Source organism: Anthonomus grandis, chromosome 5 (genome assembly GCF_022605725.1).
Source record: "Anthonomus grandis grandis chromosome 5, icAntGran1.3, whole genome shotgun sequence".
Classification (NCBI taxonomy): Eukaryota; Metazoa; Arthropoda; class Insecta; order Coleoptera; family Curculionidae; genus Anthonomus; species Anthonomus grandis.
The window spans coordinates 4,256,024-4,274,814 of record NC_065550.1 but is presented as its reverse complement, the minus strand read 5'-3'; the positions used below and the strand labels follow the sequence as shown (position 1 = coordinate 4,274,814).

The window sequence follows — 18,791 nt, the reverse complement described above, 5'->3', positions numbered from 1 at the left end:
TACAGCCCATTTAAAACTAAATGTGCTGTGGCCATGAACGAATGGATGATAAGTAACCCCGGCAAAACTGTCACTGTCAAACATATCCCAAAGATTACCAAGCAACCATTTTTGCAGGCTTTTTCTCCTTAAAACATAACCAGCGGATTTTCGAAACCAGGAATATGGCCTGTTAACTCCCAGTCTTTTACCGATGGGGATTTTGACGATTCTAGACTTTATGAGAATGAAGAAAAAGCTCAAGAAAAAAATATTTTAGATTTAGGGATGGATAAAAATTTACCTTCAACATCAAAAGGGATATCAAACGCTAGTAATCGTTCTCCTCTCAAAGAAATTGTAGAATATGAAGCTACATCAGATATGGTAAAGGTCCAAAAAATACAGCCAGAATTTGTTAGACCCCTTCCCAAAGTTATAATCAAGGAAAATCAAGAATATATACCCAAACACCTGAAAAAGAAAGAGTAGAGGATATAGAAAATGAAAAAATGATAACAGTACAAATAAAATCGGAGAAGCAACAAAACAAATTAAAAAGGATTAATCAGAATTCAAGTGGCACTGAACAGATCAAAAAAAGAAAAATTAATGGTGTTAAAATAGGGATTTTTGAAGATACTTCTAGTGAGGAAGAAACGGATACTTTTTCAAGTGATAGCGATGACGCCGAGAGTTTCGAATCTTTACAAGAAAACGATGAAATTAAAACTGATGATTTTATATTAGTAAAGTTTGCACTAAAAACCTCAATAATTTATTATGTTGGTTGTGTAATAAATAAGGCAGCTGATGAAGAATACAACGTCAAATTTTTAAGGCGAAGAGGAAATAGCAAAATATTTTATTATCCTCAAATCGACGATATCGCGTTTTGTAAACAGGGAAACATTTATGCAAAACTTTCAAAATTTTCAAAATCTCATAGGGATCTAAGTGTAACTTTTTTTTATAACTTTGAAGGAATAACAGTAAAAGAATTTTTTTATATTAAAATGTTTAAATAAGCCATATTAAAAAGAACCGTTTTTTTGGGTAAATTTATGTATGGCTGAATGTGCCCCTTTGCCTGGCCGATTATACCCCGCAATGGGGCAGATTCAGCCCTTATAGAGATTTGTTTTGGATTTATAACAAAAAAAATATTCTAAGCTAAATTAAACAATACTTCGATGCTAACATTAAGAAAAAGTGTAAATATTGTGACTACACTGAAAAATGGTAAAAAATATGGACTTTTCAGAATTTTGTAAATCAAAACCATTAAGTGGCCGAATGTGCCCCCCTCTCCCCTAACCAATAAAAAAAATTACTTATTTTTTTTTTTGAAATCCGTTATAAATTCAAGGCGCACGTGTTATTTAGGGGTAAAATAACATCTTTTCACAGTAAACTATGTTCCGTTTATAAATTAAGTGCTTGTGTATCTTTCAAAACGGGTATTTTACCCGTATAATTCACTATATTAAACTACATACATAACAAATATTAATAAGGACTGTTCAAAAGATGGATTAAAAAAGTTGTGTTTTTGGAGAAGCTGCTTGATCTATTAGCTTATCGTTAAAAATGTAATTAATTTTTCTGTCGTTATGGCGTCCATCCGTCCAAAAATCAGTAACTCTAAAAACGTTGCAAAAGCATTTAGAAAGTTAACGGGTAGTCACTGCGTAACGTTGAGACAACCAAAAAAATTTCGGGGTTGTCTTTACGGTTAAGACAACGTAACAATGCAACGTTGTGTTGCAATTTGCAACGTTGTCGCGTCGAATAATTGCTAATTGGGCACCCTTTATAGTGAAAGGAGCGCTCGATCCTGTAGAAACAAAACTTATGTTTTTTTCTATAAAAATTTGAAAGAAAAACAACCAATACCTATAATACTAATATGTTTATTCAACATTTCATCATCGGTTAATAAGTAAAACATTATATATTTAATAATTATAATACTGAAAAAAACCTCACATTAAAATCAAATAAAACTATATAAATAAGAACTATAATAATATAAAAATAATAAAAACTATAATATAAGACTAATATATATTGTAACTCACATATCAACTGTCTGAATTTAAAGACATTTTGAAAAAACTCATAAATAATAATCCAAAAAATACCATCATCATGGGAGATTTAAATTCTCATCACCCCTTATGGGATAACTGTACTCCCAATAAAGGTGGAAACATAATAAATGATTTTGTATTCGAGAATGAACTAGTGATCATGAATGATGGTTCTAGGACTCGTTTTCAATTAGCAGAAGATTTATCAAGTGCTGTTGATTTAACAATGATCAGTGCAAATTTAGCGTTATAGGCCAATTGGTATACCACCATGGATTGTGGTAATAGTGATCATTTCCCTACCTGCCTTATAGTCAATAATGACAATAACAATTTTACTCACAATTATATTGTAAATTCATTTAATGCTAGGAATTTTCATAAAGCCGACTGGGATGCATACCATGACAAGATTGTGTTATCTATAAGTAATTCAAGCTATAATCTAAAATATGATGAATTAATTGACATCATCAATGTAGTAGCAGACCAGGTCATTCCAGTGAAGCAAATTGGCTCAATCATTAGGAGAGGGAACCCCTGGTGGGATAGGGAATGTTCATGCTGGGTTGAAGAAAGGAAAAACGCAATTTTGACATTTAACCAACTTCCAACAATTGAAAACTATATTAAGGCAAAAAAAATCATCGCTCTAACTAAGAAAAAACTAAAAATTAAAAAAAGAGAAAAATTTAAAACATTCTGTGGAACCCTAAATAGAACCTCGAAAATTAAATATGTCTGGAATAAAATAAGAAATTTTAATAATAACTATAAAACAAATAAATTCAAAATGAATATTCCAGATAAATTTAAAAAGATCTATTCTCAGAAATATGTCGGTTATAAATATTGACCCCAATTTTCAATTAATGCCCCCAAATCAAAAGGAAACCATTTCCTTCTTTACCCTAACCGAATTACATTATGCATTGAAAAATAAAAAATCGTCTGCACCAGGCATGGATAACCTTTCATATGAAATGTTTTCTAAGTTATCTTTTAAAGCTAAACAAATCCTCCTTAACATATACAATAAAATTTTACAGGGAGAACCTTTACCAGATTCATGGAAACAATTTCACATCATTTTCTTCCTTAAACCTAATAAAGACCCTAAACGACCCGAAAATTATAGGCCAATTACTCTAGCATCATGTGGGTCTAAAATCATGGAAATCATGATCAAGACTTGCCTAGATTGGATGTTAGAACATAGAGTAGAATTTACTAATAAACAGACTGGATTTCGAAAGGAGAATTTAGAAATAAACAGACAGGATTTCGAGAGGGATTTCTTATGTTTTTAATGCCTTTCAATCTTCAGAATCGGCCTTAGCAGTTTTCTTGGATATTAAAGCAGCCTATGATAATGTTAACATCTATAAACTATATAATAAACTGCGAATGTTAAATACTCCCAATTATCTGGCATATACCATTTTTAATCTACTCAAAAATAGACTTCTATATTGTAGGGGCAATGACGGGTCGGTCATTTTTGGGACCAATATTAACTACAACAGGATTACCACAAGGATCCCCTTTAAGTACGATCTTGTTCAACATCTATATTAGAGAAGTGTTTTTTTTGGATCTGGAAGATGTTGAGTTGACAGGATATGCTGACGATTTGGTCATTATGGTAAAAGGAAAAAATGTGTCCATTATGGTTATTAAAATTACTCATGCTATTAAAAAGATAAATACATTTTTAAACGAAAATAGCTTAGTGCTTTCAATTAATAAATGCGAAGCAATGTGGTTTACTAGGGGAAAGAACAATATTAACCCTCCACCAATTGTTATCAACAATGTTGTTATCCCCTTTAAACACCGAGTAAAATATTTGGGCATGTGGATACAGAACAACCTGAAATGGAAGATGCATATAGAAAACATAGTCAACAAAGCCAAAAAATCACTCAGTGTTTTAAGGGCATTATGTAGAGTATGGCGGGGTGCAGATCCAACCACTCTTTTAGTAATCTTTTTTGCATTAGTTAGATCTCACCTAGATTTTGGATCCACATTTATTAAACCCTGTAACGGGACGGTACTTAACATGTTAGATGTTGTATTCTTTGAGGGTTTGCGAATATGTTTGGGATGCATGAAATCCACCCCCAGAGCAGCACTATTAGCAGAAGCATCCATGATAGACTTGGAACACAGAAGAAAACTTTTAGCTATGAAACTGATATCGAAGTTCGTAACTATTACAAATCACCCCATCACACAGCTTTTAAATTATACCAGAATGAAGCTAATACATAGACCGGAATTCTGGCAACGGGATAAAACTCCCTATTTAATTCTGGCACTTCAGAAGTTTCGACCATATATTAAATTAATCAGTAGAGGAGCAACCTTTCCATGTTACGAATGCAACTTTAAAATATTGACTACACCCCTAAAATTAATTAACCTTAACATAAGAAAAGGCGACATTTCAACAAGCCAAAAATTCATTGAAAGATCAAACAAGTTTAAAGAGAAAGGATATACTTTTATTTTTTCCGACGCCTCTAAACAGGGTAATAGAGTAGGGTTCGGAATATTCATTCCCAGTTCAAATTATAAATTCTCATCAAGGTTACCAGACTGTCTCAACATCTATAAAGCGGAAATTATTGCAATTTATGATGCGGTAAAAACTGCAATAGAAAAACAAATAAAGAAAGCTATCATCTTTTCGGATTCATTGAGCGCAGTTACAAAACTTAGAAGTAATCTTTTATCTGCAAGGATAGATCGCTGGATTATCATAACAAAGCAACTAATTAGTACAACCAATGAAAAGGGCTTTGACATCCAGCTTGCCTGGATACCGGGTCATGAAAATATACTGGGAAATTCAGAAGCGGATACTTTGGCGAAGATTGGATCCAACCTAAATGTCCCCAGAAAAATGCTCATTGACATAAATGATATTCTTAAGGTACTCAAAAATAAAATAAAAAATAACTTTTCAAACAAATGGAAATATTTAGTTGAGACTAAACATTATAATTATAGTAAAATTCAATTTGACTTCCCCTACAAAAGATGGTTTGCCAATATTAAATATGTAGATAGAAGACACATCACCACCATTATCAGAATGCGAACTGGTCATTGTCTCACTAACTCACATCTATTTAAAATAAATATCAAAGATGATCCTTTATGTGACTGTGGAAGGTATGATGACTTAAATCACATCTTATTTGAATGTCCATTAAATTCTATAGACAATATGGACATGTATAAAATTTTTGTTCAAAGAATGAAATTATCACCATTATTCATCCATGATATACTTAATGTGTCAAGTAGCGAAACTATAGAAACAATCATGCATTTCCTAAATAAAAATAAAATCAAACTTTAAAGCTCAACCTGCTTATTTCCCGCATATTCCTGAATCCTTAGTTGTATTAGTGATATTTATGTTTCCTCTCTTGCCTTTGTTGTTCTACTAATGCCCTCCATTTTAGGTTTTATTTAAAACGTTTATTGATCATAGAATATCAATATATTTTTCTTCTTGTTTTCTATATAAGATACAAAGAACAAGGCTTATAGTCTGAGAATAAGTCGGGAGATCTCTTAATGGTTCCGAGCCAGACGACAAAGGACCCCACACAAATCGAGCTGGCAATTGCCTTGCAGCAAAGCCATCAATAAGAACAAGAACAAGACTTCACTCAACGCATGTTTGATGTTTGCACAGACGGTTTCAAATCGATCAGAAGTATTTTACGCATGCGCATCAAGAATGGTTTGGAAACTGTTTCAAACTTGTCGGAAATTTGCAGTGAGAACCTAATATTGTTATGCGCCTCGGCCATCACGTCATAGAAAAAGTCAATTATTACGTCAACCTGGGAAATATTATTAAAAAAACGCAGAGGGCCATCGAACGAATGACGTTAGGACTAAGTTTTAGGGACCATATCGAGACCACGACTGCATAAGAGAAGTGTTGGTAGACCACAAAAACGTTGGTTAAATGATGACAAAGAGAGAGTTGGCATCATCACAAGACAAAGAAGCATGGGAACTAGCAAGTGAGGCCTGTGTTCAGGAGTGGACTGAAAAAGGCTGTTGAAAGAAGAAGAAAGAAGATTGGGATTTTGGCCATTACATTATTATTTGAAATTTTTTACTTTTTTTATATAAATCATGATTTTTTTATGCAATAGTGACCGGGTCTTAGTAGTATTGCATAAAACTTGAGTGACAATAGAACAATAAAAATACTAACTATTTGAAGGCAAATGATTTTCTAATTGGGACTTATATTACTATGGGAGCATAAGTAGTATACTCAAATGCAAAATTTATTGCCAATGCTTTTAGTCATCAGAATATTTATGAAAAACAACTAAAACATACAAGTAAAATTGTTTACAAGTAAAACATTCTTTTAGAAGAGAGTTTAATTTTTGAGAAGTAACGGAATTTAAAAAAAAATAAGATCAACCAGGCCTGATAATTCTTGTGTATGTATATCCATATACATCCAAGGACTAGCAGAATATATAGCAAAGCCTTTGACATATATGTTTAATCTTACACTCAGAAATAAAACATTGCTGTTAGAAATCTATCAATAATAGTCATAACTGTCAATAAGGTGTGAGTTAGCGACAGATGCAGAGTTAAAGAAAAGCATGTATAATAAATATGATATATGAAAAATATCTTTATCTATCTATTAATCATTTACCTTCAGCATTTTAATTAAATTACCAGAAATATGTTTATGTTTTTTAGCTATAGCAACCTGCAATAATGTATTTCCTTGATTATTACGAGCATTTGTTAGAGCTAAAAACTTCTTAGAATTTACTGATCCTAGTTTGTTGATAACTTCAGCATTACCGGTTTTTACACCTTCAAACATTTCCTCTATTAATTTCAGTAACTTAATAACCCTTTGGTCTGTACACAAATCAATAGGCATTTTACCCTCTTTGTTTTTAATGTTATAAATTGCACCATGTCTTAATAACAATTCTACAAAATCTAAAAAGCCACTTTTAGCTGCTACATGAAGCGATGTAACGCCACTAGATGTAGTTTTAGCATTAACAAAGTCATGCAGTTTATCACGGCTCATATGTTGTAGCAAAACTTCTACAATTTCTTTATAATGTTTGGAAGTAGCAATATGTAATGCTGTATTACCTTTATTGGTGGCTTGACAAACATTTGCGCCATGATTTAATAATATTTTTACAATATTTATGTGTCCATTGCTAACAGCGAAATGTAATGTGGTTCTTCCATCAATATCAGTATCATTAACATTAAGTCCATCATCTTTTAATAGATGTTGAATAGTTTTTATATCACCCTCACTAGCAGCTGTGTTAATATCTGTTTGTAGATGCTGAAGAATCTCTGATATATTGCTACCCTCATGCTTTACTTTAAGGCTAATGGCATTTACCTTTATTAAAATATCTAAAACACTCGGATGATTTGGTCCAAAAACAACTTTTCTTAGTTCTAAACATTCTTTGTAGAATTTAAGAGCCTTAATATATTTGCCCTGAGCAAAAAGTAAGTTTCCTATATTATATTGGGTATTTAAAGTGTCTGGGTGATATGGTTGCAAAGCTTCTTTCTGAAAACTTAAAACTTCTTGGAAAGCTGTGAAGGCTTCACTATATTTTTTTTGTTTTAGGAGTATCCCAGCCATATTATGTAATGTTCTCAAGGTATCAGCATGACCAGCTCCTAAAATAATTTTCTTTTTTTCGTAGACCTCCTTATACATTTTTAAAGACTCTTGATATTTTTTTTGATTAGCAAGTACCATTGCTATATTATTTTGGGCGGATAAAGTAGTTGGATTATATATGCCTAATGACTCTTTTCTCTTTTCAAAAACTGTTTGATTTATCTTTAACGCCTCTTCATAATTTTCTAGAGCGTCTAATACTAATGCCATGTGAAATTGCGTGACTAAGGTATCTGAGTGATCTGGCCCCAATATTTCCCTTTGTTTCTCAAATATCTTTTGATAATTCTCAAACGCTTCTTTATTTTTTCCCTGTCTATGCAGCACTAAAGCAATCATACTTCTAGTATACAAAGCATCCTTATTATTTAAGCCTAATATTTCTTTTTGCTTTTGAAGAATCTGTTCAAGAATATTCAGAGCTTCTTGATAATTTCCTTGCTTGTATAGGACTTTGGCTATATTTGTTTGGATATCTAAAGTTCCAGGATTATCGGGTCCCAGTATTTCTTTTCTCCTCTCAAATGCTAATTCCAAAATACTTAAAGCTTTGGCGTAATTGCCTTGATTTAGAAGCTCTAAGGCTGTAAAAATTTGAGCGGCTATGCCACTTTGCCAAATCTCTTTTAATTGTTTCACTTTTGAAAAGTTATTTTGTATTGCAACAACTACTAACGTTTCGTTATCCTTATTACGAGCTTTCATTACTGCTTTTACTGTATCAATATTCTTTATCTTATTTAGGTCATTAATAACTTGTCCATTACCTTCTTTAACTTTTTTAAAGGACGCGTCAACCAATTTCAATAAACTAATTATGTCTCTATCCGTAGAGAAACCTAATGGTGTATTACCGCTGTCAGAAACCGCATCATATATTGCACCATGGCCCAGTAAAGCTTTCACAATGACTAAATGTGAGAACTTAGCAGCATAATGCACAGGAGTAGAACCCTTGCTACCGATCGCATTAGGATTTGCATTATATTTTAATAATACTTCGGCGATTTTGTCATAGCCTTTCCATGCAGCATAATGTAGAGGTGTTACATTATCGGAATTTTTTGCATTAATGAATGCTCCTGCCTTAATTATATTTTCAACTTCTAAAGGACTATTGTGTTTGACAAAATTAAATAATTTCTCAGTTGATGCTAATAAACTAATGACGTCTTTATTGTTAGTCATATCTAAAGCTCTTCTGTAAAGTTTATCGACGCTATTATAGATTCCGCCACTCTTTAACAAAATTTCAATAATATTTTTATGACCAAAGTTAGCAGCGACATGGATAGGAGTTAATCCCTTAATATCTTTCGCATTAACGTCAGCACCTTGTGCAACTAAATATTTCACAACTTTTAAATGACCGTTTATCGTAGCATAGTGCAATAAGGTCTGTTTTGCTGCACCAAGCTCATTAATACTTAATCCCCTACTTAGGAAAAACTTAACAGTTGCTTTAAAACCATCTCTTGCGGCAATATGAATTGGCTTTGAGCCAAAAGCATTCTTAGCATTAATATCTGATCCTTGATCTACTAGATATTTTACCATCCTTAGGTCATTATTCTGAGATGCAATGTGCAGCATGGTCGAATCATCATTACTTTTAGCATTAATATCTATTTTTCCATATTGCATTAGCAGTTCCACAACCGGCAAATGACCATGTGCAACTGCTAATTCTATCGATCTTCTGTTTTTAATATCTTTAGAATTAATGTCTGCTCCGTTGATTAATAAAACTTCAACAACATTAACGTGCCCTTGCCCTGCAGCAATATGTAATGGATTACCAAAGTTAACGTCGGCCTTGTTTGCTATCAAAATTTTAGCGACTTCTTCATGACCTTCGCTAGCTGCAAGATACAAAGGTGTTATATTATCAAGGGCCACAGCATCAATAATGGCTCCTCTCGATATCAAATCAATTACTATATTCTTGTAGCCTTCCTTAGCAGCCCAATGTAGTGGTGTAGTATTTTGCAAGCCTTTCATGTTTATATCGACATTTTGTTTTAGGAGAACGTTTACAATATCTCTACAGCCAGCAAAAATCGCTAATGATAAGGGTTCAAAAATATCTCCCGCACTAACGTCTGCCCCATTTTCTATTAGAATTTGTACGATTTCTTTATTATTTTGCTTGATAGCAGAAAGCAATGGTGTTGGATTTTTAGCCTTACTATTAACATCCGCTCCATTTTGTACTAAGATCTCAACAATTTCCTTATTACCTGTTTCCACAGCTAGATGTAATGGGGTACTTTTAGTTACAATATTTTCTTCATTAATATCAGCGTTATTTTGTATTAAAAAGGCTACGATATCTTTATTACCACCTAAAATAGCAGCTTCTAAAGTGGTAAAACCATAACTAACTCCACCATTGATTTCGGCTTTACTTTTAAGTAGAATAGCCACAGCGTCTTTACATCCATTTCCAGCAGCAAGAACTAATGGAGTTATACCAAGTGTAGTTCTCGCATTAACATCTGCTTTATTTTGTATTAGAAGGTCGATAATATCTTTATTTCCTTTCCTTGCCGCTGCATGCAATGGTGTATAACCTTTAATGTCTTCAGCTTTAACATTAGCATTATGTTGTATTAAAAGTTCAATAACATCTTTGTGACCCCATGAAGCAGCTACATGCAACGGAGTGTTATTCAAAATATTTTTGTCATTAATTTCTGCTCCATATTTTATTAAAAGTTCGGCAACTGCTTTGTGACCGCTCTCAACCGCATGAAGTAATGGTGTAGCATGATTTATATCTCTTGCATGAATGTTAGCCCCATGTTCGAGTAAAGTAGCAACAATTTTCAAATGGTTACCCTGCACTGCAAAATGTAGTGGAGTTATACCCGCAACAGTGGCAACTCGAGCATTCGCCTTATTTTTTAATAACGCATTAACGATATTCTCGTGACCATCTTTTGCTGCATAATGCAAAGGTGTGTTATTATAAGTTTTGTCAGCAACACTAACATCAGCCCCATACTCTAATAAAATATTAGCTATTTCTTCACGTCCAGTTTCAATTGCATAGTGTAATGGTGTACAACCATCTAATACTCTGGAGTTGATATTGGCACTTCTGAAAATTAATGCTTTAACAACTTCTAGGTGACCATTTAGTGCTGCAAGATGCAATGGCGTTCCTCCTCTATCGGTCTTTGCGTTAACATTTGCCCCGTTTTTCAATAAGAAGTTAACTATTTCTAAATGTCCATTTTCTGCCGCTAAATGTAGTGATGTAAAACCACCCATAACTTCGTTAATGTCAACATCTGATTCTTTTTTTAGAAGAATTTTAACAACATCAATATGATTGTTTTTTACTGCAAGATGTACAGGAGCAAAACCAGCCAAATCTGTTGTATTAGTATTAGCATTATACTTAAGTAAAATTTCTACAGCTTCTTTTTGACCATTTTCAGCTGCAATATGTAAAGGCGTTTTATTATTACAATCTAAGTCATCAACGTATAAATCTGTTTCACCTAAAAAAAAATCTATTATATTTTCTCTTCCATATGCAGCAGCAATATGAAGAGGGCTCCGACTATTTACATCTTTAGCATTCGCGCTTATTTTTTGATCAATGATAAATTTAATAACTTCAATATTACCACCACGAGCAGCAAAGTGTAATGCGGTCGATAAGTTAATGCTCCTAGCATTTATGTCTGTCCCTTTTCTAAAATAATTCATTAGGTCTTCAAAATTTATTCCTTCTTCTAATGCAGCAAACATTTTTTCTTGATTATTTATATACACGAGGCTCTGATTGTATTTAGCATTTAGCTTAGATGGATCATCCATTATAAATTTTCCAATTTTCTTATTACTTTCTATTATATTTTTAGAAATAAGTTTTTTAGCATTCAAAAGAATTGCTATTGAAGGATCAGATAACAATATTTCAACGAAGAAATTATCATGCGCCAAATGATTCCGCAAACATTTTCCAGTTAACAAAGGACTGTTTTCATCTAAGAAGAGAATATTGTTTTCTAAATGCATCTCTGATCTTTCTAAAAGTGACATTATATCCAGAACAAGCATTTCTACTAAAGCTTGTAGCTTTTTATTTGTTTTGTAATTCGAATAGTTTTTAATTAGGTCGTCACTTGATACGTAATTCCTTAAAATATTTTCCAATTTGGACAACTTCAATTTTAGGTGGGTACCATATAAGTTTCCTGTTATTTTATAGGCCGGCTTTTCTTTAGGTATAAATGAACGCTTGACTTTCAATTTGTCTCTTAATTCTACCACCCATTTAAGATCACCTGTTTTAAGTTCAGCAATGCGAAAGATCTGACTTCTTAATCTATATAATTCATCAATGCTATTATCATGTATTCTTGAAATAGCACTATCAGAAATTTTAATTATTAGTTCGATAATATCCTTAAGATTAGGATATTCTATTTGGGCAGTTATAATTTCTAACTGTTTACTTGCACCAAATTGTATTCCTCGAATAATATTAGGATTGATCGCAATATCGTTTAAAGTGTTACCGAAGGCCCCTAAGTGTAAAACTGTTGCAACAAAATCAGATTCTATATTTGCTGATTTAGTTTCATTAACACTAATTATATAATTTATTTTATTAAACAGCTCCTTTTCATAATTCGTTTTATCTTTTATTACATTATTCAATTTTTCGATAAGCAATTTTATCTTATTATGATCTTCGATTTTAAAACTCTCGAGTGATTTATCAAGTGAATAATAATTAATACTACTAAATATACGACTTAATTCTTTTACATCTTCTAAATTTTGACTATTGGATATTTTTTTTAGCAATGTTATGATTATTTTTATTTTGTTGTTATAAAGTATTTCAGTAATTGCACTATCAATTTTTTCAATATCATTTTGAATGCCAGTAAAAAACTTATCATCCGTATTTTTCTCAAACTGTATTCTACTGGAGAGAGAGTAAGCGTGTGACAATGCATTACGTAAATCTATAATGACTTGTCTTGTATTCCTTGGTAGCGATAGCAGAAGAAGCTCGCTTATAGTGGAAGATAATTTAGGGGACTCTAGAGTGTTTTTTAAATATTCCCCAATCATCTGCAATACTCTTGTAAAAATTAATTGGTCTTCTGATTGTTTAGGATTAATTAATAATGCCAGTTTTATATAATCCCTTATTTTCTCTAAAGAATGGATATCTCTAATCTGTTGATAATCTTTATATAATTCTTCCAATTGAGGATAAGTGCTAATGATATATGCAACAACTTTATCACGTTTTAGTTTTGGAAGCTCAGCCAATTTTCTTACTTGAATTTTATCGTTGCTTGAAGCGTCTATTCGATCTTTTGCTTTTTGAAGCAATATTGCAAAATTTTCTAAGTGACTTATTATTCTATTTTTATTCAATGTGGCATTATAGAATAGATTAATTTCTTGTTGTTTTTTATAAGAAGAAACAAATCCAATCAAACAAAACTCCATTTCTTCCCAGGGTATCCTATCATAGGTTGACTTTAACTGCCGTTTTAATATGTGAATATTTTGAGCAATAAATTTTACTATAAACAAAAACTTTTCTATACTTTTCAGGTGTTTTGTCTTAAGGGAATTTATATTTTGAAGTACTAACTCAATTCGGTCCTTAATATTATTTAAAGAACTTTTAGTAACATTCTGACCTTCTGTTGAAGCATCAGAAAAAAAACGAAGGTTTATTAACTTATCTTGAACGAAAATTTCCATGTCTTCTATTAATGAAACGTTTTTTATTTTCAATTCGTCATAAGCGCCTGAAAGAATTTCATCTAATTCATTTAAATGGTTAGCAAAATAGTTTCCTGGCCATTTATCAATAAGTGTATCAAGAAGCTTAAGATTGTTTGAACGTATGGCATAATAAAACGCATTATGACATGTTTCATCATGATCATCTGGCAATACAGCCATCCCTGTAATATCAGACAAGGTTTCTACTAAATTGCTGTCAAATAGGTATTCTAAAGTATTCACACGATTATGTTTACAAGCTAAGATAAGTAAATTGGTAATATTAACATCAGAGTTGGTTAAATTAGTATAAGTCACTTCTTTTTCTGTATTACTTATATAATAATTAAATTTTTTTAAAGTATCGACATTACCCTCCGATATTGCCTCTGGTATTTGATTAAACAATTTTTCGAATTTTGTTCTTGCGATGTGGATCTTTTTATTTTCTATCGATGATTTCACTTTTGATTTATAAAATTGTTGGTTTGTATTTTGCGAACTGTGAGAAGAGCTAACCTGTTGTGTAGAGGTGTCATTAATAAAACCTCTTCGAGAAGTATTTGTATCAGTATTAATTGAATCAGGATTAAAATGTGATCGGTCCGCATCCACTTTCCTTACAATACATAAGAGGGAGTCCAAGTTCCTTAAGTCTCCTGGTAGCGATGACCTGTAACTGGTTATGAATTGGAGAAAATGTTGGCATTCTTCGGCAGTCATCACGATTAGAATGTTAATGAAACGCCGCAAATCAGTCCTGGAAGAAAAAAAATTATATTTCCAAGCATCCTCAGATATATTCAAATTTATTCAAATTCATTTATTGGTGCCAACATACAAAGTGTTTCTACAAGTCAACAAAATGAAAAATACATAAATGATTATAAATACTGCATTAAAAATATTAAGTAACACAATAATATTTACAAAATGTCATTTTTAATAAAATTAACTACAGATGCATTATATAGGCCCATGTTTAAAAGAAATGAAAGTTTAAGAATTCATCTACTGAATAAAATGAGTTTTCGATTAGTATATTTCTCAAATAGGATTTAAATTGCAAAAAGGGTAGTTCTATAAGTCTCCCAGGTAGCTTATTAAAAAGCTTAACAGCCAAAAACCCCACACCACTCCAACACCTAGTCAAGCGTTGGTATATGGGGACTAGTCTGTTCACGTTCCGCGTTTCGTAGCCGTGGACTTCTCCATACACTTTATATTGTGATTTATTTCTGTGTACCCCCAAGAGATTTTTAAATATATAAATTATGGTAGGGTAAGTATGCCTAGATTGGTAAAAACATGTCTACAGTCATCCCTAAAACTCAGTCCACCCAGGATTCTAACAGCCTTTCTCTGTAGAGCAAATAATCTCTTTATGCGAGGAGGATGCCCCCATGCTAAAATGGCGTAAGTTGAAACAGGATGGAAGATTCCAAAATAGGCTGTTCTTAGAGCCGTGGGTGAAGAGCAGCTAGAAAGACAGCGGAGAGCATATACAACAGTTCGAAGTTTTCCCGCAACATTGTCAATGTGCGCATGCCATTGAAGGAGAGGGTCCAAATGGACTCCTAAAAATTTAACTGTTAAAGTGCTGACCATCTCCGACTGTCTCATCATGAAAATGACCTTATTTATTTTTTCTGCGTTTAAGTGTAGACGGTTCCTGTTAAACAACTCCTCCACTTAACCCTGTATAGCTTCGATCCCCAGCTCCGCACCCTTCAGCGAGTCAGCTGCACATGCTACAGTTGTGTCATTAGCAAAAAGTGTGAACTACCGGTCTGTTCTATTAAAGGCAAGTCATATATATATAATTTAAAAAAAGTATGCGGCCCAAAACTGAGCCTTGGGGAACCCCTATGGTAATATTACCTTGAGCTGATGACACCCCATTCACACTCACAACCTGCCCCCTATCTGTTAAATACAAAGCCAGAAACCAAATACTATCAGGACTAAAACTATACTTAGCAAGTTTTTGCAATAGAATACTATGGGGCATACAATCAAATGCCTTGTTCAAGTCACAGAACAAGACACTGCTAAAATTTAGGTTATTAAAAGAATCCATGACAAAAGCAACAAGGTCCAGAATTGTATTCCTGTTTTTTTAAAAACCAAACTGGTAGGTTGTGAATAAATCATTTTCCTTAAAAAAACTTACTAACTGCACTTCTCAAAAATCTTGGTTGAAAAAATTGGTAGTAATGAGATCGGCCGATAGTTTTCCGGTTTGTTACGGTCCCCCTTTTTAAAAATAGGTATTACTTTGGCTGTATTTCTGGAAAAATTTTATTTTGGAGACATCGGTTTATTAGTTTGATCAGGGAACCAATTATCACATTTTTTATTGATTTTATAAGCTTAACATTTGAGCCGAAGTTATCGCTTTATTTTTTAAATTTGTTATTATATCCCTGACCTCTATAAAAGATACAGGTGAGAAGGAGAATGAATTTTCCGAAGCATTTAGACATGGCAAAATCTGTACCCGATCGTTTTGTGAAATAGGAATGCTAACGAGAGTGTTATGAGCAATATTTGAAAAAAAAGTTAAATTCATCGGCAGTTATGTCAATTAACGTTTTCCTTTGATTAAAAAATGCCCATATTAGATTTAATAACCTGCCAGAGTGCTTTCGATGTGTTTTTAGATGAATTAATAAAGTGATCGTTAGCCTTGATCTTGCCTGCTTGCTGTATGGCTGATCTGTAAATTATTCTGAAGTTTTTAAGTTCTCTGTTAGTAGCTGGAAAATTATATTGTCGAGAAACCTCACTTAAGAGATGTAGATGTTCCCGCATTGATTTTAGGTCAGCATCAAACCAGGCCATACCGCAAGTTTGATCAGATCTAATTTTATATGTTTTGCTGAAAAGGACTGAATGTAGGCCACCTTCAAATTTTCCATAAATTCCCTGAAACACTCACCAACATCCACATCAACATCCGACACAAAATTCCAGTCACACGAAGAGACTCTATCAAAGAATACAGACTTATCTCTTCGCGTTAATGGTCGACATACCCTGTTACAGACACTCACCCTACTATTGATATTGGCACTGATGAGTAGGTGGATTTCCTGACCAAGATAATCAGATATTCCAACATCAACAACGTTCGATACAAAAGAATCCATCCCAAAGTTAATAAAGATATTGTCGAGACAAGTGCCACACCTTGCATTGCTAACATAGCTTTCCAGGGTGTCAGGGAGGCTTAGAGTCCCCTACCATAATAAATTTTTTTATTATTATTAATCCCATTTAATATTGTTTCTAACAATTCCAAAAATGACTGAAAACTTCCTGATGGTGACCTACATAATGCTAAAACATACAAGTTAAAATCAGTAAGATGTACAGCACAACATTCAAGACATTTTTCTTTATAAAACACATTAACACAATAGAAAACTTATAGGTTGGCCTTGAGTAGATAGAGGTTTGCTTGTATGAACCAACATGCTTAAGTGCTGTTGCGTCTTCTGGAGAAAGCCAATGCTCTGACATACACACAATGCTGTAGTTTTTTCCTCCAAAAAAGCCTCAAGTAGTTCTATTTTGTTCCGTACTGAGCGGGTATTTATGTGCAATACATGTATGTCACGTGCTTTTAATTTTTCTGCTGATTCCTTTAAGTTCTGGTCAGGGGTGGTCGGCGCTGTAGGTTCCGAAAATGGTTCGCAATTATGTCCTTGGGCCAAAGAGATGCAGACATATACATGTATTTCTTTTCTAGTGGAATTATCAGCTTAAACGAGCTGTATTTCTTCTGTTTTACAGTTTTCATCTTTTCACAGATGCATTTATCGAGCAGTTCCTTGCTTTTTGGGTAATCCAATATGGGTTGATGCTCTGTGTCAGGATCTAGATCTGAAATAAATAAAGTCGCCGTTTTCTGTGCGACTTTTAGTATAGATGCCCCTTCATTAGAGCCTAACTGGTTAAGGACGTTGATCAACCTGCTCGGCTCGTGATCTAAGTCCTTGGTTCTGTACGATTCTTCTTTTCATTGGTGCTACCATCTAGCGAGCATTCGTGTGATTTTTGGGTTTTACAGAATTCTTCTATTTGTTTATGCTGCCATCTAGCGAGTACTCCTCTGACTTTTGGGATGAACCAGCTAAGATTGTAGGAGTCTTGTTACCGTTATCATTACCGCCTTCAGCGCCATCTAGTAGTGAGATGAAGGCCGTTGTGCCTCCGACCCTTGTTCCTGCATGCTGCGGTGTAGGTTTCTGCGCCCATGAAGCGGTTGGAATTTGGTTGTGTTTACCTTTTTCCATAACCTCATTGTTGCTATTTGTTTTTATTTGATTTTCCAGAAAACTAGCCTTTACCCTCCATAGCATGTTGTTTTCTTTTAGCAAACGATTTTTGTCTTCCAGATCCTCTACTAGTTTCTTGAGGTAGGAAATTTCCAAGTTTTTCTCGATTTCTGTGTCAGCACCATTGTCGCCATTATTATCTGTCGTGTGAACACATACGGCAGATTTTCTCGTAGCTGCCTCAAGCATGAGGGGTGAAATAGCTTTAAACACCTATTTGTCACTTCTACTGATTTTTTGCAGTGAAAACACACATGTTAATTTAACTTTTTCGTTCGTTTCAAGATCAGAGCTTAAAGGCAACCGTCTGCTTGATGCCATCTTTGATGACGAACTGATTATATCCCGATTGATTATTGTCACATCGATTTAGGTTCTTAATATTTGGTATCTATATTTATGTATTTATCAGTATAATATGATTAAATAATTTTTCATCATCATAAAATCTAAATGCATATTAAGCAAAACACAAAAAAAGGAATTATATACTTATACAAAATATGTAAAATATTAAATTACATTTTACACTTACACAATGTTAAAATACGTATAAAAATCTATACAAGAGGGCAACACGTTTACATTGCGACTACAGTGCAGTCTTCGCAGCCATTGCAACTATTTAAGACATAAATAAGAATACTCGATATTGCAGGTTGTTATAATACCGACCGAATTACGTCAAGAAAAACGAGGAATATTCCTCGTTTTTCAATTCAGTATAAGGCGGGATATTTAAATGTAGGCGTACAGGTATGAGGTACCACATATTCATGACCAATAAATAGGTTGTACAGCTTTTCCCGTTCGTTACGTGTAAGTTAAAACAATCGAAAATAGTCAACTAATACATACTATACAAAGTGT

The 18,791-nt window shown here is 33.1% G+C and overlaps 1 protein-coding gene across 2 annotated transcripts in view; it reads right to left on the bottom strand.

Annotated features, from left to right (window-relative positions):
- Positions 1 to 1,872: 1,872 nt before the first annotated feature.
- Positions 1,873 to 18,791, bottom strand: part of LOC126736813 (uncharacterized) — a 74,712-nt gene continuing 57,793 nt past the window's right edge. For both annotated transcript variants that reach the window (XM_050441364.1, XM_050441365.1), the window contains exon 4: positions 1,873 to 14,338. In XM_050441364.1, coding sequence (XP_050297321.1) covers positions 6,775 to 14,338 — 7,564 coding nt within the window. In that variant the 3' untranslated portion in view covers positions 1,873 to 6,774. The remainder of the gene's footprint in view (positions 14,339 to 18,791) is intronic.